The sequence below is a fragment of the Zonotrichia albicollis genome, chromosome 1 (assembly GCF_047830755.1).
Source record: "Zonotrichia albicollis isolate bZonAlb1 chromosome 1, bZonAlb1.hap1, whole genome shotgun sequence".
Taxonomy (NCBI): Eukaryota; Metazoa; Chordata; class Aves; order Passeriformes; family Passerellidae; genus Zonotrichia; species Zonotrichia albicollis.
In genome coordinates, this window is record NC_133819.1 from 5477215 (window position 1) to 5498304 (window position 21090).

At 41.5% G+C, this 21090-nt stretch overlaps 1 protein-coding gene across 7 annotated transcripts in view; it reads left to right on the forward strand.

Annotated features, from left to right (window-relative positions):
- The window catches only part of LOC102069926 (sodium channel protein type 5 subunit alpha), a 218491-nt gene that overhangs the window by 170955 nt on the left and 26446 nt on the right, over positions 1–21090 (forward strand). For all 7 annotated transcript variants that reach the window (XM_074547507.1, XM_074547323.1, XM_074547581.1 and 4 more), the window contains 2 exons: positions 4281–4435; positions 8277–8450. In XM_074547507.1, the coding sequence (XP_074403608.1) occupies positions 4281–4435; positions 8277–8450 (329 nt within the window). The remainder of the gene's footprint in view (positions 1–4280; positions 4436–8276; positions 8451–21090) is intronic.

The following is a 21090-nucleotide window of genomic DNA, read 5'->3' on the forward strand; positions in this document are numbered from 1 at the left end:
TAATCTTCAGTTTGTGCTATAGGACACCTTAATGACTGAAGGGACTATTTCCCTTGTTATGAAATGTGACTGAAAAGTAAATAATGTCATGGTGTATTAATGCATTTGGAAAGGCTTCTTGGTAAATAGGCCTCTGTTTTATGAAAAATGGTATGAAATATCAGAATGTCAATTAAAAACAGACATTGTTCTTGGACAACTTGGCCACATATGCAGCTCAGAACAGCTTCACAGATTTACCAGTAAATAATTCAACCCTTTGGGAGGACTTCTTCCACTGTTCTGTGTTCTGATGAGCAGTAATCTACCAACCAAAAGACCATGGTGGAAATGAGTCAGTTTGCTCTCAAAAACAATGCAGCCCAACATGAATTACAGTGGCAAACCAAGCCCTGGCAACATCACAAGGTGGTCAGAGCCTTCTGCAAAGCCAATTCCCTCCCAGCACCGATTTCAGTGGGATAGCACAAATCTGTTGGACCAGACAAGATGAGTAACTGTCATAAGAAATGCCAGGGGTTTTATTCCTGCCCTGACACTTGCTGTGATAAAAGGTGTTAATGAATGTTCTCCTTAGTGTGGATAAAATGCACCAAAGCTGGGTTTTACTGACCACCTGCTTTATTATAGGAACAGCTGGAGTTAGGATGGCTCAGCCCCTCTCCAGGTCATGCCTTAGATGCATCAAAATTATTTTGATATTTTGATTTCACAGAAATGGGGAAAAAAAAAAAACCAGCAAAGGGTTGGACTACAGACCAAGGTCAAGTAAACTTTTTCTGTTTGGTTAAGTGAAGTTTCTAACTCAACAGTAAGCTTAGGTCAAGATGACCAGAGCAGTAGGTTAACAGCCTTAGAAAGAGTCCAGAAGGAGTGAAAGAACAGTCAGAAAGGAAAATCACAAAATTTAAATAGAAACAGGTTTCTACTAATTCTTTAAAAGACCTTTTTGGGGTCAGGGTTTTTTTTCTTCTTTCCTTTTTCTCTTTGTGAGTAGTTAAAAGCAGCATTTCATCTGAATTGCAGACAGCACAATTATTCACGGAAATACTGCTTGACATTAGCAATTGTAGCAGAATCTGGTCTAAACATTTCTGAATTGGACCCAATCAAAAGCATGGGATTTAATAGCACTGTGATTTTAGGCTGACTCATCTGATAAGCTATTTTGGATTTTTCAAGGTATTACTGTCAGTAACTAGGACTCTTTTTTCAGATTGAAATTGCATGAAAGCAATCAAAGAGCATTAAAAAAAAAAATTAGTGGTGCTACCTGGCTTTCTGTCTTTAAAAAGACCTCTTTGTAGTTGTAGACTATCAGATGGAAGCCAGCTGAATCAGTAATAACCTGGTTTAACTGTGTTGTAAGTATTTCCCATCACAAATGAATGGACTTTGGAAGCCACAGTGCCCTGCTCATTAGTGTCTAATATGAAGGTGATCCCTAATTTTAGCTGAGCCTGGGCTCAGGTAATCATGTGGGCTCCCTGTGTAGTGGAACTCCTCCAGGGAATGATTCATCCAATTTTCTTACAGTGAGGAAAACCACTTCCTGGGAGATTCTAACCTTTTCCAATAGTATTTACAGAGCATTTATACTCTGTAGGAGCATGGCAGAGCATGTCATGCCTGTTATTGGCTGGGCCTAAGAGATAAAAAAGCCAAGTAACCATCTAGATAGAAACTTATGAGAAAAGAGTGAAGTGTTTCTGTATAAATGTTTTAAGTAAGAGAATAAGCTGGGGTTTTTTTCCAAATTTAAATTAGTTTTGGAAAGGAGATAGATGCAAGGACAGATGCAAGCAGTGGCTACTTCCATTACAAGGGGGATTTCTGTTTGACACAAAAATCCACACTTGAGTCAACAACCTGCTCGTTAAGCTGTTCATTTGATAAGTGAGGGATTTCAGCCCAAGCCCTTGATCTTCCTGATTCAAAGCTGATGTGACAATGAGGTGGGCAATCTCCCTGAATTATAAACCCAGAGAGTGAGCCAGACACCTGAAAGTGGTGATGACCATGGGGGCTGTGGGGTGAGAAGCAGTGCAAGAGTTTTGTGGCATCACAGTTGATGTGCAGGTGATGGTGCCCTCGGTCGTGTTGTGCTGGTGGGATTCTCCTGGTGGGCCTCTCTCAGCAGAGAATCTGCTTTGTGAAGTCTCTTCTGTGTACCTACTTCCTAAAATACACCCAAACCCACATGCACTGCCAGCTGTGAGCATTGTACTGGTTTTAACAAAAAAGTAGTGACTAATATGATGTCCTTTTATCGCTTGCCTTGATTCTTTAGTGTTTGGGATTGAAGCGCTTAGAAGGATAATTCTTGCCTTTGCTGAAGTGGTACCTGACCTACAAAGGGACAGAGAGCTGCTTCTTACATTTCCATCTTTTCCAAGTATTACGCCTTTCTAAAAAAGTTTGAAAATTGTAGTGTATTCCAACTGGGCCCAGAATTTCTCTGAGTTCCAGAATACAGTGGTAAACTGGGAGATGCTGTGGGTCTGTGTGATGCAAGCATTTAGAGAACAAGTACTTATGTGCTATGATTACCTTTACATAAATAATGTAATTATTTAATAATAATTAATGGTTTATTGTCCTTATAATAAGATTAACCATTATAACCTTATAATGGTTTGCCATCCTTTTAGTCCCACACCAAAACCTCACACAGCCAAGAACCCACACTTAACCAAAATCTCAGAAATGTGAGGGGAAATGTTCTGGGAGTAGTTCCTCTATGAAGGATCCTACAGCTCTGCTGCTGCATAGGAGGGATCTGGGACAATAAAAACTTACAGAAAATGTCAGGAGCACCAGAGCAGACTTAGAAGCTCTGTTCCTCCTGGCAGAGCCCAGTGCCAGCACAGCCCTATTTCCAGATGCTTGGGAATCCCAAAATCCCAGGAGCTGCACTTGATCTCCTCCCATATCACAGCAGCTCAGGTGCCTCAGCTGGGCCACCTTGAATTAACAGCATCTGCTCACTCTGCAACCTTGGCACTCACCCTCTTTCCTACCCAAGCTGCCTCCCCTAAATATTCTACTCACAAAAACTGCATTGCATCACTGTGGTTGGACATCCATCCTCCCTTGTAACTTCTCACCACTGGCTGTGAGTTTCAAGACATGCTGGTGACTTTGGCCACATTCCAGCTATAGAAGCAGTTGGCCTGTGGCTTTTTTTTCTCATGATCAGGCTAATAAAACTGCATAGTTAAGTCTCTTCTATACAACACATGGAATAAATGTAAGGTAAGAAGCTTGCTTTTTGAAAATAAAATAGCTTTTGAGGGTCATTCTCATCAGCAAATGTGACATTTGAGTCAGATTATCTGATGTAAGACTGACTGGCCAGGACAATTCCTGGCTCCCAGGGTCCATTTTAAGTTCTTTCCCAGCACAAGGAAATGCACATTGGTGTTTTTGAAGTGGGAGAGATGGATCTGTCCGTTACCAATGACAATATCTTTTTGCTACAACAAATGAGTGTTGCTAAGGAAACTAAAAATGGCCATGGTCTTGCCTATCAGGAATCCTTATGTGGGCCCCATTACCAGCACAGCACTTAACTATCACACACTATTTGTCACTGAGGTCAGAAAGCGCATCACTGGGGATCCTGCTATGGAGCAGATATCTAAATTTCTGTGACATCAAAGGGGATTTAACTGCCTCAGTATAATTCCAAGATTGTTCTAATGCCTTATTTAAGCTAATGAGAGTCCAAGAGATCAAAATCTGCTCCTGCTTTTGCTGCCTGATTCTCTTCAGCACATTGGTCCCATCTGCACTGTAGCACCTCCTCTCATCATCTCTCTTTCATCAGATTGCCACTTTTAATCAGTAATTCCAGTGGTATTGTACTAGCAAGAAAATAACCTTCCTCCATTCAAAAGGATCTGGAAGCTATCACTAATAACCTCCCAGAGTTATTAGTCCTGATCAGAAGTGCTGCCTGAGCTCAGTTAACACTTTTTGAATGACCTAGGGCACTGGTGACTCATGGCCAATATATTCTATATCACAAAAATCATTGGGAGAACTCCCTGGGATGAATTTTAAGTGATTTTGAATGTTTTTTAATAGAGGAGTGAGAGAGGGGAATGGAAGGCAGAGCAGAGAGGTTTTGTTAGGAAGGAAAGATACTGTACAGCAGTCTATTGCTAAAAGAAATTTTCCTTAGCAGCTTCTTATTTATTTTACTTTCCTTAGAAGCTTTAAGAACTAAATGGGTACTTTTTTTAACAATTCCTTTGGTTTTGTTTTATTTCTTACAGTCTGTGTGAGATTCTTCCCATGCTGTTCAGTGGACATCACAAAATTTCCAGGCAAAATTTGGTGGAGGCTGCGAAAGACCTGCTACAGAATTGTGGAGCACAACTGGTTTGAAACATTCATCATCTTCATGATCCTGCTGAGCAGTGGAGCCCTGGTAAATATGACAGCATTTTCTAACTGGTTATAAGTGGACATGGGTCTCCAGTGTTGTCCAGTTTAGTTGTCTCTAAGATTTTATGAACCCTTATTTGTCATTTCTCAAAGCAAAGCATTTAGTCTGGAGCTAAAACAGGTTGTCAGCTTTTCTGATTTCACCTGCCATCACCATATGGTGGGGAATTTTCTTCCGCTGTGACATAAAATTCTGACTTGCACATGTTTTGAAAAGAAAATCCTTGAGGAAGTCTGTGTGAGGAAGTTTGCCAGCACTGCTGCTTCAACATCCCATAGCTGCTTCTCCATGAGAGTTCCCATCTGGAGGCTTGCATTTTGCTCCAGGGGTAGCTTTGTTTTTTCCTTTTCTTCTCTCTTTTTTTTTATTTTTTTAAGCACATTCTGTAACCAGCAGATTAAAATTATAAAAGACACAGAGGGCAGTGAATCAGTGCTACCAATGGAGTTGGTGGGTGCCTGTATTCCTGTTTTGAATGCACATTAGGTTAACACCCAGTACCTTCCCTGCACAGGCCCTGTTTTTCCCAGGTGGATGTGTCTATGGACACTTGTTTGTAATTACCCAGGACTCTGATAGGGAATCCTCTCCACCTGAGATCCCACTGCGTTCTGGAATTATCCTCTGTGCATTTTCAGCCCTGTGCTCTTCACAGGGATGTATTTATATTTCTCTTTTGCATGTCAGGAATGTCCCTGGAATTGGTGGGGTTTCTCCCAGGTTTTTATCCTGACCTAGAGCAGAGATGTATATCAAGAGTTCTCCAGGCTTTAGTCTGGTGGTCACCAGTGATCTCCTTTGTGATGGAGTAAGACACACACTTATTAAATTTGCAGGCAGTGCCATGTTTGACCAGGTTATCCATGCATTTCCAGAGGTCAGGATTGACTCCAGCCAAGTGGGTGAATCTGCCCTAAGCACTAAGACAAACATCATCTTAGAAAGGATAACCACAATAGGAAGGTGTAATGAAGGATGGCTGTAAGGAAGCAGATTTATTAAAAAGAACTGGAGAGGGAGCAGGAAAAAAACAGAATAAACTCCATCACAGCCCTGCACAAAAGCCCACCACCCCACTGGGCTGTATAAATTATGCTGTTCTTCCACTCCAGTTGGCATCAAGGAGGCCTCAGCTGGAGCATTGGCTTCAGCTCTGGGCACTGCACTTTGGGAAAGACATGGGCTAATTGAAGAAACTCCAGAGAAGAGCAACACGAATTATCAGTGGCCTAAAAAAAGAGGAAAAAACACAGAAGCGCTGAGTTTATGCATCTCAAAGAAAGTCTCTGAAGGGAAAGAGAAAGGTGGAAATACATAAATGTTGATGCAAAAAGGAAAGAAATGGATTTACTGTTCTCCTGGTCCACCAGAGATGGGCTGAAATGTCACCCAGTGGGTTTTATTTTATTATGAAAAATAAGAGGCTGGAAAACTTGGGTAAATAGTAGGCTTCTGAAAATTGTCACAGCTTTGCTGAAATGAATGGACTCTGACAGTTTTTGCACCAGCTTGAGCATCAGAATGTTAATTTTTGAATACATTTTAGAGGGGGAATGTCGCTTGTTATAATATGCTTTAGATGAATACACTTCCTTACATATGTAATTAAAAGTGCCTCAGATAACTGAAGACTGCAATATAAAGCTCATTTAATTTAAATTGCATGCATTCATTTAGTTTTTGCAGCTTTCAATTTAGCCAATGCAGTTCTGTATAAGGGCAAATTATCCTGCATTTTCTCACATATCAGCACCGTGCTTCAGTATTTGGACTGGAGATGTTGGAGGCAACACACAATTTTTTTTTCCTGGTGTTCTGGGTTGCTCTCTTCCCAAAACTGAGCTCATCTGGCTGCATCTCTTGGACACCCTAAGTTCTTAAGGGAGAAGAGATATTGGCTACCTTTAAGCCAATATATATATATGTATGTGGTTAAACCATCAAAATATATCATTAGCTTACTGCAGAAGATCCAAAAACCTTTCTTAAGATTTTAAGCCATAAGCACCCAAACTGGAAGCCTACTTTTAATAGTAATTTTGGATAACACTGCAGGTATCCTGCTTAAATCTTTTTTAACACACAAAGCAAAGCAGAAAAAGAAAATAAAACCCCTTCTTCATATTTTATATGGCAGAGGTTTCATCCATTGTCACCGTGAAAAAATGCAAAGCACCAGAATTCTGTCATTTGGGTAATATCCATAGCTTGTCCAGAAGTACAGAAGTGTCCAGGTAGCACATTTTTCATCCCTTAATAAGCTGCTTCCTGACTGACAGTGTGCTTTTAGTAGACAAAACACAATGTAGTTTTGGACAAGTTAGTAGAAAGTAGGGAGAGCAAAGGAGGGAGAGGAGGAAATCACTTTAAATGGTTTGTTGTTATTTTTGCAGTAATTGCAAAGTACAGCAAGTCATCTGACAAAGTGAGTGAGCCCCTGCGAGAAGTGATAAACTCCAATCTGTGCATTGTTTTCAGGCTTTCTCCAACAGCTCTTTCACACCCTTGAAATATCATTTTTGAAGGCAAGATAGGAGACAGGGTTGCGGCGAAAACGTCACCCCAAAGTGTGGGGACAAATGGACAAGCTTTGGCACGGGCTGCCAAAGCTTTCTTGTCAGTTTAATTACTGTTCCCTGGCAGGCAAAAGAGCAGTGTGACTGCCTGAGTGACAAGTACCACACTTCTTGTATCTCCAGGCACTGGGTGTTTGCTAACTTTTTGAAGCTTCTCAGAAAGTAGCTACAGATCTGGAAATATGTAAATGCAGATAATTCAGATGATTAGTACAGACCCTCTCAAATTATGTTTCTTGCTGCCAAGTGCTCTGGGTCACACGATGGGATGAGAGTAATATGTCACAGCTTGGGTTATCCAGGTTATAGGGACTTGGGAGCAGCTTGTGTAACAGCAAAAGTAGCTGGGGAAGCAGAGCATAATTTGACTTAGAAGCCCCAAAACAGGTTGCATATTGGCAAACCTGACACCAGGTTTCTGCCTTTTATTTGATTTATGTTGTAAAGTGAAGGCTAAATTATGAGACACCTTTATTTTCTTTCTTTTGGGGGGCATATTGGTTTATATCTTAAATATTTTAAAGGGGTTATTCAGTTGCTCGTATTTGATACAGACGCTGAAACTCTTTTCATAATGCTCTGCATGAGATTAGTTGGAGAGACAGATGAGATGGGGAGATAGATACCTTGACCTTTAAAACATTATTGTTCTGCTAAGTGAATAATAATGAGCATTTCTTGAGGCAGAGAGCTGTAGCCACCTGAAATGTGATGGCTGAACAGAAGCCAGGGAACTCCAGTACTCCATAACACAGGCAGGTTAATAACCCAATTTGTCATCATTAGCAATAAGATCTATTTGGCTAAATGCAAGGGTCATATTTTGCCTCCTAAATATAGACATCCTGTGCCCTGGGACATCTGAGGTGCCTGGGTAGCATTGGCACAGCCAACAGGAGATGAGGCAGGATAAATCTGGGCATTTTGGGGTGGCACTCTGCTCATGCATTCTCATTCCAAATTCAGGGTGCAGAAGCTTTTCCTACACTTAAAGGGTGTCCAGCCAGTACAGCCAGGAGAGCCTGGAGAGAGACAGCCAAGCCTGTGTCCATTGTAGGGGAAAGCTGAACAGAACTCTCAGGTCAGGGCCAGTTCTGTTTGTGCCACTCTTTTTAATTGTGATGTTAAAATACATTCGAAATCACAGACTGTACGTGATAATTTATCAAATACAGACCTGCAGTGCAACACCCATGCTTTCCTACAGGGCTCAGGAGCAGTTATTAAACAATCCTTTGTACTTCCAGGCCTTTGAAGATATTTACCTTGAAGATCGAAAAAACATAAAAACCATGCTGGAATATGCTGACAAAGTATTCACTTACATCTTTGTCCTGGAGATGCTCCTGAAGTGGGTGGCTTATGGCTTCAAGAAGTATTTCACCAATGCCTGGTGCTGGCTGGATTTCCTCATTGTAGATGTGAGTATCATTTTGGAGCTACATTTCTCATGTTGTGTTTTGCAGTGGGTGGGAAAGGGCTGTTAAGTTTGGCAGCTTTGCATCTGTGAGATGACAGCTGTCACTCTGATTCTGGGCATCAACCCTAGGCAGAGCTCAAAGGAGGTTTGGATGTGTAACTGAGCATCCCCAGGACCCAAGGCAAACAGGAACGCTGTCAGCAGTGACGTGGATGTGTCACCCTGCTAATCTGAGGCACATCCATCCCCTTCCCATCCCCAGGAATTCTCCCTTTCCTTCAGCATTTAATATCTCATCCTATTGCTGGCCGTAGGTTTATGTACATGAACAGGATGGGAGTGCTGAGGAGATGCTGTTTGTTTTCCAGCATCAGTCTGATTTTACATGGTGATGACAGTGGGAAGATGCCATCAGCTCATATCCCAGGCAGCAGACAAAGAAATCAATGTTACAACTCACTTAAAAGTTTTTTGACTAATCAAACAAACCAAAAGCATATTGACAGTAGTTCTATATAGTTCTAGTTCACTATAAGCACATGAAGCTTCAGTTAAAATAATGCTTGCTTATTTAAAATACAATACCTGCTTATAAGCTTTAAAACACAATGCGCAGAGCTCCATTATTAAGCTTAGAACTTCCTAATATTTTGCTAGATATATTTTTCTGTAATTTAGAGAGTTATTCTAGCCAAGTGTTAATACACAGATCATTGTTCTATTTGTCCTCAATTTCTACATCTCATATAACTTTTATAGCTCTAATTGCAGTTATGATGTTTCTGAGGCCTGCCTTTTGCAGCTTTCCCAAAACCCTCTGATTTTAAGGATTCCCCCTCTTCGTACAACTAAAAAGGAGCTTTCATAACTGTTTCATTTATTAACTACCTTGCATTTCATAGCTTACAACAGTATATCTGTTTATTACTTGCTTAAAGGATCTTTTTTTGCTGTGAAGATGTGAGCTTACTTTTAAGGACAAACTGCACCATTTTTTGCCACGTTAAATGGCATTTAAGGATTCCCCACGTTAAATGACATTTAAGGATTCCCACATTCCACGCTCCCAGCTAGCACAGGGTCCAGCTACCTCAGCCTGCTGTGCACATGACCTGGGCACAATCTGCAGTTTTGAGCAGATTAGAGGAGCTGTCCCTGGCCGAGCTCCTGGCCAGCAGTGTGTAACAGCATGTTCAGTTCTGGCTCCCAAATATTTACCAGTGCAGGAGTCCAGGAGAAGGTGTGAAACGCTCTTGGCAAAGCGTCTTCACTACTACAAAACATCGCTAAATACTCCAAATCCGTGAAATATCACCACGCTTACTTCTACTGATTTAAGGGTAATCCTCAGAAGTCTGAACAAAAGGAAGCTCATGCCTCTGGAGTGTTGCTAGTACCAGATTTGGCTCCTCCAAAGATTCACTTTGAATTGATGTGGGATTTGCCAAATCTGGGAAAAGTCAGCAGCACCACGTCCTCCAGATGAAGTCTAACATTTCATCTCAGTGCATCAATGAGGAGGCAACAATCTCCCTGAGGCCACTTCTTGTTAGCTTCAGGTACTAATGTGGGAGGCTGGCAGAGCTTTGTCACGATTATGTAATTTATTAAACTTCAGAGAAATTATTTTTCCCCATTTTACATCTGAACCTTGACTCCAGGGAAGAACTGCACTTTCTTTGGCCCCAGCCCAGGAGAGCACTTCAATGGGACAATTTGCTTGTTTGAAGTTATGGTCATGTTTAAGTGCATTGCTGGATCAGAGCCTGTGGAAGCTTCTCCAGAGCTTTAATAAATTGATTTATGAAAAGGAAATTCTTTACATAAATTGTAGGCCATAAATTCTTCTTTGCATATATGCTTAGAAACCTTTTAAAGGGAATGCACTCATTTTTCTCAGATTAGCTCCAGCAGGAGAGGAAGGCCTGGTTTAATTATTTAACCACAAAATCGGAATCTACCTTTTCCTAAGTTATAGCCTAGCTCTGAAAATTGTTCTTACTGTGATTTAGGTGACATAGCTTTTCTTTTCTTGTTCCTCCATCTCCAAAATGGGACTAATAGGACTCACCTAAAATACTGGATGGGCTTCCAGGAATTTTTTGTTCAGTGAGCTTCTGAAGACTGGAAGGAATGGATGAGGGATGAATATTGGCACAACCATAAGCAGAGGTCTTCCTGATGGGATCAAACCTGTGCAAGATCAATTCACTGAGGCAGTTGGGAACTCTGTTGGAGTTTGAAATTAGCTACACACGTGTAGAATAACATCTCATTAACACCGAAGAGAGTAAACCACAAACAAAGCTAAATTATGTGTGCAAACCCCCTTGGAACAGGAGCCACACAAGAACACAAAGCTCAAATGTAAATTAGGTGCATGTTTGCCTTTTAATGGTGGAGTTTATAAAGACAGATTGGAGAAGCAGCCACAGATGGCCTGGGAAAGGGGCTTCACCATCCCCTCTCACACATCCTGTGGCATAAAACAGGGGGAACACCAGCCCTGGGACTCTGCTTGTCCCTAGAAAATAAACCCCAGAGCCTTCTTAGTGACCCAGAATGTTTTACTATCTCAACCCACGTTTAAATGTTCCACCGACATTTAAATGTTCATTTTGCAAGCTCCCAGTCCAACCAAAAAGTTGTTCCACCCTTGAGTTGTTTTGGTTTTTGATTGATTCTAGGCCATCACTTCCTCTTTAGGGTTCTCAGTGAATAAATCTTTTCCCTCTGCACTATTCTTTTCTTAAAAATATTTTCCCAGTGCAGATTATGAGAACCTGGTGCTATATTTTTAGCAGGTTTAACAGATGCTTTTCTCCTACCCTATTGCTAACCCTGCCACTCTGAATTGGCACAGTAATATCCTATAATTTTTCCAGAACACTTTTTATTTCAATTTACATTTTCTTTTTGGTGCTTTGAGAACCAAATCACTGCAACTGAGCTGCAGAAGGCAGTGAATGGGTGAATTAGCTGCTCCAAAAGAAGCAGATGAACCACTTGTCTGATTTTCTCAAATTTATTTGTTTAAAATTATTCACTTAAAAATTCCTGATCTGCAAATTATTCATTAGTGGTTTGGTATCAGTATTCAAAATTCAAGCTGCAGTGGTCGATTTTTGATTGGACATGTGAAACCATCTCTCATCTGCGTTTTCTCATTGTACAAATGCAACCCTGAATCTATTTTCTGCTTTGAATAATTCATAAAACTGGCTCAAAATTTGCATGTATTCACTATTTCTAAATGGAATTTGAACCCAGAGGGGTTATAAGCATATTGCTGCTGATTTTTTTTTTTTCTATATCATGCCTTGTGAAAGACCTTTGACACTGATTTGGGCCAGTGGAACAGCAGAGTCTCCATGTGACTGTTGTGGATTACTAAAGAAAATTCTGTTTTGCAATGCCTAAACATCAAAATACAGAGTAATCCACAAACTGAGGTATTTTTGCTGGATGTAGAATCCCTAAAGGATGATCTCTGGTAATGGGCTTCTCAGCATCTCAAAGAAGAGTGCTAGAGTAGCAGAGAGGGCTTTCACTTACATTGCAATAAAATAATGCCCTATCAACAGCCCTGCTACAGATTTCTCTGGGAGGAAAGAGAAAGGGTTAATCAAACCACAAAATGCAGGCTCATTTCAGCTCAGGACACCTGGGGAAGATGCCTTAGATGTCTGCTGTAAGTTGGGCATACTGAACAAACATCAGTGCACATCCATACAAGTTACCCTGTGAAAAAGAAGTGTATTGCTAAAAGTAAAACCCTTCTACACTGCAAATATCAGCTCTCCATGCTCATGAACTGCAGTGGTGAGCCCTCAATCCACAGCTCTTTCCACATGAGGGAGAGGCAGATTGTGGTATATCTGTGCAGACAGATAGAAGTGCAGACAGACATCAACATCACCATCAGGAATGGCATTTATGCACAATCCTCTTTCCTTGGATGCACGGGCGAGTATTTCCACAAAGAACAGATATTTTCCAAGCATCCATCCAATCAAAACCTCTTTAAACAAAGCAGATTAAGTGAGGAGCCTGAACTTGGCCAGGGCTGGAGACAAGTGACACCCAAAGTGTTTGTGGGAACTGCTCTCCACCAAGCCAAGCAGACAGAGCTGGGCTTTGAAACAAGGAGCAGAGAGATTCCACCAGCTGTGCAGGCTGGTGTCATGCTTGATGTTCCTTTCAATTGTTTCCTCTGACCTATAAATATTATCTTGAGCTTATCTGGCTTGAGCTCCAGCCAATTAATTCTGAGCTCTGTCCCAGTCTCTGCTGACAGCGGGTGGATTATTCCATTGCATGGTCAGTTTGGGAAAGACATCAGTGTGGGCTTAGCATCATTCAGAGTCAGGAGGTGTTGCAGTCAACAGCTTCTTCACTTGCTGCTCGTGCACTGAAGGCAGAGGTGAGAGGCTGGAACCCCACAGAAGCTGTCACAGAAAGCTCATGGGACAGAGGTGTGAACTCCCAACTCATTAATGAGAAGGCTCAGGAAAAAATGTCACAGCCAAGTTTCATTGCCTGTGGCATTCACAGAGAAATCCTCTTAAACCTGGACTAATGTCATTGCCTCACAAAAAGTCCATTATCACAAATCCATCATCTCCATTGCAGCTTTTGTGTTCAGTTTAATTGACCAAATTAGTCTCAATCCAGCCTTACAAAAACCCAGCCGGATTGTCCCGCCCTGATTTCAGAGATGAGGGTTTCTCCATCAATTCTTTCTAAGATTATCCTGTCTTTCAAGTCTTCTCATGCAGAGAAAGATATTTTCTTAAACAATTTCTTTGTTAGGGATGCTGGCAGCCTCCTTCCCCTCCATCCATCTCCAGCAATGGGTGGCCCTTTCACTGTTCTGCAGCAGGGAGGGGAGAACATCTCTAATTCTCAGTTTGTGCCCTGATGCCCCACTAGTTTCTCTTAACCAGGGATGAAAATTGCTCTTTCCAGCCCTTTTCCATCTCCTCTGCTATGGAGGCAGGGGCTCACAAGAGTTTTGGGTAGTGGTTCTGTCTGCAAAATAGCTCAAGCATGGTTCAGCAATAGATTTGAAGGCCAGGCATTCAACAAATTATTCAACAAATCCACTAGGCAGGAATGTGTAGATGCTTTTATGGAAATGAAATTATATGTATTTTTCACTCTCCTCAGTAACTTTTGTGAGTGGTTCTAACACAGCATGTTTCTGGTGTTTGCCTGGAGCTGCTCAGTTGGTAACTGGAGATTTGTAATCCCCACTGAGCAGCCTTCCAAATTTCCTGTTTGCTGCCAAATTTCCTGTTTGCTTGTTTGAGATCTACTCATGGATGTTCAGGCATTAAATGCACCATCATTTTCCCTGAACACTTAAACAAAAATAAAGATATTATGTTTTCCAAGATAGTTCCTGGAAAGCACTTGCTCTAAGATTTCTGCTTTAAATACTTCATTGTCAGACAAGTTAAAAAGCAGCTAACAATCCTTGAATCTGAGATGAACATTTTGAAACAGTCTTTCTCTCCCTAGTTAAAATTGAATTGAATTAAATTATGCCCTTGTGCCGGATTGTCTTTAAGTGACAATTAAAAACTTGCTGTGTGAAGTAAATATTGACGGCTTATGATTACTTTAATTGTTTTTTTGCATCTGTATTCCCTGTTGATTAACAAGGTGATTTCTGTTTGCTGTACCAGTAATTACACAATCTGCTGTAATGAGTCGTTCCCAAACAGCACTGAAATCCAATTTGTATTCTTGGGACATTACCCTGAGAGCATGTGAATTTTGTCTAGTTTCTGTTCAGAAAAGCACAGAGGAGCTGAATGACAAAAGTACAGCCAAGGCAAATTAAAGATAATATGTCTTGTCACTTGGAGCAGCATCTTAAGAGAGAACTTATTAGTGTTCTCTGTGAGCTGTCAGAAGTCCATGGGTACAGCAGGGTATTGTAACTTCAGAGTTCAGTTTTTGACTCATTTTTCCCCAGTTCCTCACAGCAAATGCTCATGTGGGATTTTTTGAAGTTGTCCCAGTGCACATTCTTCTGAGCCTCTCTGATGGCATTAACCTCCCAAATAACCAATAGGAGTGAGATTCCCTCTCCTGAAGCCAGGGAGCCTGGTTTTGAAGAGAAAAATAAAAGAGAAAAAGAAAGAAAGAAAGAATGAAAGAGAAAAAAAAAAATGCTCTTTTAGTACCTATTGGCCAATTGAGGATAAGTGAAAAGAAAAAAAATCTGCATGAAGAAAGGTTGTTTTAATGTGTGTTAGCAGGTCAGTCGAGGCTGTAAATCTCCCTGCTGCCACCCCACACTTTATCTGAACACAGCACATGCTAAAACATCCAAATATCTGGTCTTATCTTGGTTTGCACCTCATGTTGGTTACCACATGGATGCTAAAAGGGGGGACCCCAAGCTTTGCCAAGAGGAAACACAAGCTGAGTTTCAGACAAGGCACAGCCGGACAAAATTTGCTGCACCTGCAGGAAAAGGGCTGGAAAACAGAGGTGAGGAGAAAAGCCCACTGTAAGCCTAGTTCACCATCTTGCAAAGTGGTTGGGAGATGAATAATTACTGCAAATGCTGAAGAATTTCAATTACTCAAGCAGATTTTCAACTTTCAAAAGGTCTGTAAAAAACCCATCTCCACTCAGATCTTGCTGAGCTAGATTTACCAAACATTTTATTTCTCAAAGTTATTTAAAAATGGAGCACTTTTCAATGTCCTTTTTTAGAAGACTCTGCTTAAAACAAAAATAATTAATAAAATCCTGGAGTTCTTGCATGCAGCTTGCTTGGCCCTTTCTATCACTGGGAGTGGATCTGCCGAATTCCATACACAGGGATGTTCACCCTTGCATGGAAGAGCTGAGCTGGGAGAGACACACTGGCTGTGTTTAACAGTCCAGAGTCTCACAAAGTCTCCAGGGACAGAGGAGGATGTGAATTGTCCCACAGTTCCTCTCCCTGATGACCAGCGCCTTTGAAACCCCAACTTGCAGACCAAAAAACATCTTCCCACCATCCAGGGTGGTCAGGAGCCCCTCCTGAGGAGGAGGGAGAAGGAAGAAATGAAAGGATAGAAGCAGCCTGCAGAGGGACAGGGATTCTTTATTAGTGAGGGAGAGATGAGAGGAATTGGGATGAAATTTGAAAGCTGTGCCTTGGTGGCGTGGAGATTTTGTGCAGACCTCCTACCCTGGTATGGATGACTTTGGGGTGTTTGTGCAAAGGCAAATGAAAATTAACATTGCTACTTTTGGTTTGTACTCCTACTTGTACCATTATCCTTCCTGGCAGAAGTCAGAGATCCTATAATTCTTCAGAGTCCCTCTCCATTCTTGCTGATTTAATACAATGTGGACATATTCAATACAATTCAGGATCAGTCAGGTTCAAGAACCCAACTAAACTGAGCTGATTTTCAAACCAAGACTTCCCTGTTTCCCACAACAATTCGGTATTTTTTCGTATTGGTTTGGAACATCTAATTAAATGAATGCTTTAGGGAAACAAGCAAATCCAGAACAATACCTTGAGGAGACAACACAAACAGATTTTTCTCTTTTGGTTTTGCTTGCTGGTTTGGTTTGGTCTGGTTTGGTTTGTTTGTTTTGGGGTTTTGGTTTTCTTTAGGTTTGGGGATTTTTTGGGGGTTTTTTGTTTGCTTTTGTTGTTGTTGTCATTGTGCCATATCTAAGTAGGGTTGATACTAATTCTGTCCAGAAAGAAATTTGCCTTCACCTCAGCACCTCAGCTCCCACCAGCTGGGATGGGAATGCAGGAGAGTCTATGGGGCTGAGCCCCAGGGAAATTCTGTCAGGAATCACTGTGTCCATCCCTGTCATGGTAACACTGCCTTCACAAAATAAATAATAACCAAGTCCACTCCTGACTGCAGCTTTCAACATCAGGAAGGCTCCCTAGGCTGAAACAGGAGGTGGAGATGTTTTTTAGTGAGAAAGTCTTTTCTCTCCAGCTGCCCCAAATCCAGGCTGTCTCCACACAGCACCTGGATGAGAAGCAGAGCACAGTTGCTGATGAAGAAATTGTTTTGCTCTAAATCATAACAGAAAACACCAGACTTTTCAAAGCATCTGCACCTGCACAGCCACTGCAGAGGGAGCCCTTGGGGCTTGGCCAAGCTGATCAAGTTACACCATGTGATCCCCAAAATTCACAGGAAACCCTAGCAGCCTGCCTAGGGAAGTGGCACCAAGCCTGACAGAGTTTAGACAATGCTCTGAGGCACAAGGTGTGACTTTTTTAGGTGTTCTGTGCAGGTCCAGGAGTTGGACTCCATGATCTTTGTGCATCCCTTCCAGCTCAGCAGATTCTTTCATTCTCTGATCCCTACCCAGTGCTAATAAACTGGATGTCAAGGTGTGGCAAAGGTGTCTGTTTGCAGTAAAAAAGGTGAATTGAGACGAGCTGAAAATCCATTTGTACATGGTGATGGGGGAGAAAAGTGCAGATCAATAAGTCAGGTTTGCTGCCTCGCTGGATGAAAGCTCGCAGTCGACTCGCCCTCGGAAATTAGCTGAGGTTTAATTCTTGATTCTCAGCTATCTGCCCTGGGAATTGACTGGAGCTGCTAGAAAAGCCTGAGCAGGTGTAGGGGAGGTGACAGATTAAGAGAACAGCAAGACATAAAGAGGTTCTTCAGGAAACCGCCAGGAAGCAATTAGGATGCAGGAATGATTTATTTAAAAGCATTTAACCCAACAAGAGTGGCACATGCTGTTTGCAACAAGGCTGCCCTCTGAAAAGGAAACATTGCCTTGAAAAGCTTGGACGTGGAGACAAGCTGAGAACATGGAATATTAACAGAATTTTATAGCCTTAGTATGAGTAGTAGATGAAGGGAAAAAAATTTGAAAGGTGGAAAAGTCCTGAAGAAACAAAAAAACTCGAAAAAACCCTCCAAAAAAAACCTCAAAAAAACCAACAAAAAGGAAGTGTATGAAGCAAATGAGTTTTTAAACCTGAGTAATAGGAAGTAGCACTGGGCTTTCCAGGAGATAATTTTTGTTTATAATTAATCTAGGCACTCATGCAGCCCATCATGTTGTAATACATGAGAGCACTCTAGGAGCAGTAATGAACTGCTGCAGTGAGGGAAGCCCTTTGATAGCTCATTTCCACACACATTTTTCACCTCCAGGCCACGGAGCCACCCCAGAGCAGCCTTAAGGAGTTTTTAGTCTTTACCTGAACATGAGGGTTGTGATTCAAGGAAACAGGGAGCAGAGATGGGAATTCAGGTCACCTCAGTGTCTCTCCAGTGTCCTATTTTTAAAGACTTTCCTTTAACTTTATATGCCTTTCTTTTATAATGTGCAATTTCTGGATTGGCAGGTGCAATCATTGAGTTTGGCATCTGTATGGCAGAAAATGCAGTGTCAGAATGAAAGGACAAAGGGATATTTTTAAAAAATAAAATGACAATAAAAGTCTGCTCAGGAAGGGTGGATGCTGAAAGGAAAACCAACCTCATTACAAGCTCCCTTTTCCCAACCACATTTCAGGGAGCCAAAATAAGTATTTCCATGTATTTCAGTTTATTTGCAAAGTCCTGTTTCCCTGTAGGTTTTCCAGCTTGTATCTGGGGTAAAGACTGAATTTTGTTCCTTTTCAAATCAAGGGGGAGAAACTTGAAACTTCAGTCCTGGCTCTGAAAGATGCTGGACAGTGAAGAGGTCTTTAAATGATCCTATCCTTGCCAGAAAAAGACAGGAGAGGCCAGGCTGGATTGAAAAGAGGCACCCACAGCAATCCAAGCACTATTTCTTCTATTTTTATTTTTTATAAAAGGCACAATTAGAGAGGGAGAGACAGGTGTTTCTGGGGCACACAAAAAGCTATTTGAAAGCACCAGGAGCCTGCATTAGCTGGAACTGCTTATTTAAATAAGTGGCCAGAGCTTTCAGCTCAGCTGCTGTGCTTCCATTCAGATGTCTTTTTTTATTATTTTTTTTTCCTGCTGTTCCCTCCCCTCTAATTTGAACAAGCAGGTTAATTTGATGAAATCCCTGGCTACAGAAAGCATATGCTCTTGCCCATACCAGGAAGGAGGTCTCCCCTTCTCTCTGAGACAGAGACTCACAGGGTCTCAGACGTGTGCAGAAGGCATTTAGTGGAGATTCTGGTTGATTTTGGGATTTATGTGATTATCCAAGCAAGATTTTTGCTGTTGTTTAGGCAGAATTCCTTGTTTTCAGGGCTCTGCTATTAATTCACCTCAGTGGTGATCAGGAGTTGATTAAAACATGCCTGCCTTGGGATGGTGCTGCTCAGGTCTGTCTGCTTCCAGCCGAGGTTATCTAAAATCATGTGCTTTTAGGAATGAAAAAAAAAATAAATAAAAGAGAGTAGCAGCCTTTATTGCAGCTCAAACAGTTTACTCCAGTTTTTTCCTTGCTGTAGGAACCTCACCAGCCCTGGGTGAAGCACTGCTCCAAAACTCTGTGCCCTTGACTCTCTGTCACACCCCATGGATGTGGAGGATGCTAATATGATATTAAGATAGGTTTATGTAGGGAGGAACCCTCTGCTGTTCTAAATGCAATCAATCCTTGGGGAAAAAAAAAAACCTCTATGATCTTCTAATTAAAGGCTTTTTACCTCCTTGTGCTGCATTATCACACTCCCTACTTTGTAATTGTTTTTCTGCCACCTTAAAATTCTGTTCTGGTGGCTTTACTGGGTTTACATTGGTTTACAGTTCTGATTGCTCAGGTCACTGTCAGATAATGAAGGCACATAAAATTATTGTAGAATTTTATCTCTGTGTGTTCATGGTGAATACTTTAAACAGTCAGACAATGGTGCACATCTGTAACTGGTGAATGACTCTGAGACCAGCATGAGCACACTGGGAATTTAACACTACTCCAGGTACCACCTGGACACATACACAAGTCACATTTCTTACCTTAAGAATGACAGAAATTCTGAAAAATAGTGAAATTGTGACAAGAAATTGGAAATTGCTGAAAAAATGTTCTGTTTCCTAGACAAGACTTTGAAGGGGACTGTCAAAATTATTAAGGCATTCAGAAATTACTCTCATTACAGTCATATTATGTATTTATTTATATAATTTGTACAGCTCTCATTGAGGCTAACCTTTCATCAGAGACCCTTCCCTGTGTTCTAGCCCTCTAAATTCATTAGTTCTTCTTGATTTTGCCTGGAAACACATGTGAATGTCATACAGTGGGACACTCTAGGCCCCAGCTAATGCCACCAAGGCACATAGGTACCAAGAGTTTGGCTTTCAAAACACCAGCCACAGATTTGTTATCCCCCAGGGCTGATATTTCCAGTTCCCAGTGCACCAGAATCAAAAGCTCTCATTTTTCCCTTGATCATGAGACTGAAAATGGCAACCATAGAAGCTGTGGGGGTTCATTTATCTCTCCCTTCACCCAGCTCCAGGCATCTGTCATGCAAATTATTGTAAAATTTATACAGATAAACTTGTGTGTAGATATATATGGGGATATAGAAATATGTGGGAATGTAGAATTAATGTGGAAATGTAGAAATATATGAGAATATGGAGATACAGGTCTATATTTATTTGTGATGGTGTTCACAGGGGTCTGAGGATGAGGGAAGAGATGAGGATCTGACTCCACATTTTAGAAGGCTGATCTATTATTTTATCATATATATTACATTAAAACTATACTAAAGGAATAGAAGAAAGGATTTCATCAGAAGGCTAGCTAAGAATAGAATAGGAAAGAATGATAACAAAGGTCTGTGGCTCAGGCTCTGTGTCCGAGCCAGCTGGGCTGTGATTGGCCGTTAATTAGAAACATCCAACATGGGCCAATCACAGATGCACCTGTTGCATTCCACAGCAGCAGATAATCATTGTTTAAATTTTGTTCCTGAGGCCTCTCAGCTTCTCAGGAGGAAAAATCCTAAGGAAAGGATTTTCCATAAAAGATGTCTGTGACATTTATTGACACAATATTCTTATAGATACAAAGATAAAACTATCTCTGGGCAAAGAAAGTTGGGAACAGGGGCAAAAATCTTCCCTGAATTCCAGGATCAGAGACAGATCCACCCTCTCTGCCTGTCTGTGATAGCAAGAGGATGAATTGTTTAGGTAGAATCCACAGGGCTTTGCCAGGAGCCTGAGCTTTGCTGGGAAACTCTGCCATTGAGCTGGGCAGTAAATGCTGACTCTTGCAGGTTTTCCACTCTTTTGGGCTGGAATAAATGTTGGGAAGTGTCTGACAGCACTGAGGCTGGGCTCTTGGCTGTGCTGAGATGATCCAGGGAAGGCAGAAGGGAAGAGTTAATGTAGGAAATTAATTGAATGACATCCTAGTCCATGGGGTTAGTGAGAGCTGTGTGCCACAGGCTGAGGTCTGGGGAGGCAGGATTGCACACTCAGATTTATGAGCACCTCTCTTCCCCTCAGGGACCCTCAGTGCTGGCCAGGTTGCGCACTGGACTTAAGGTTAGGCAGAAAATTCCAGTGACAGCTCAAATATTCTGCTGGAGACTTCAGGGACACCAAAAGAGCAGCAAGCCAAGGGGATCAGGAACAGTCTAGACCCAACACAGGGAAACTATTCCCTAATTAAGTTTAATGGAAAGCTGTGAAAGCTTTAGTAAGATA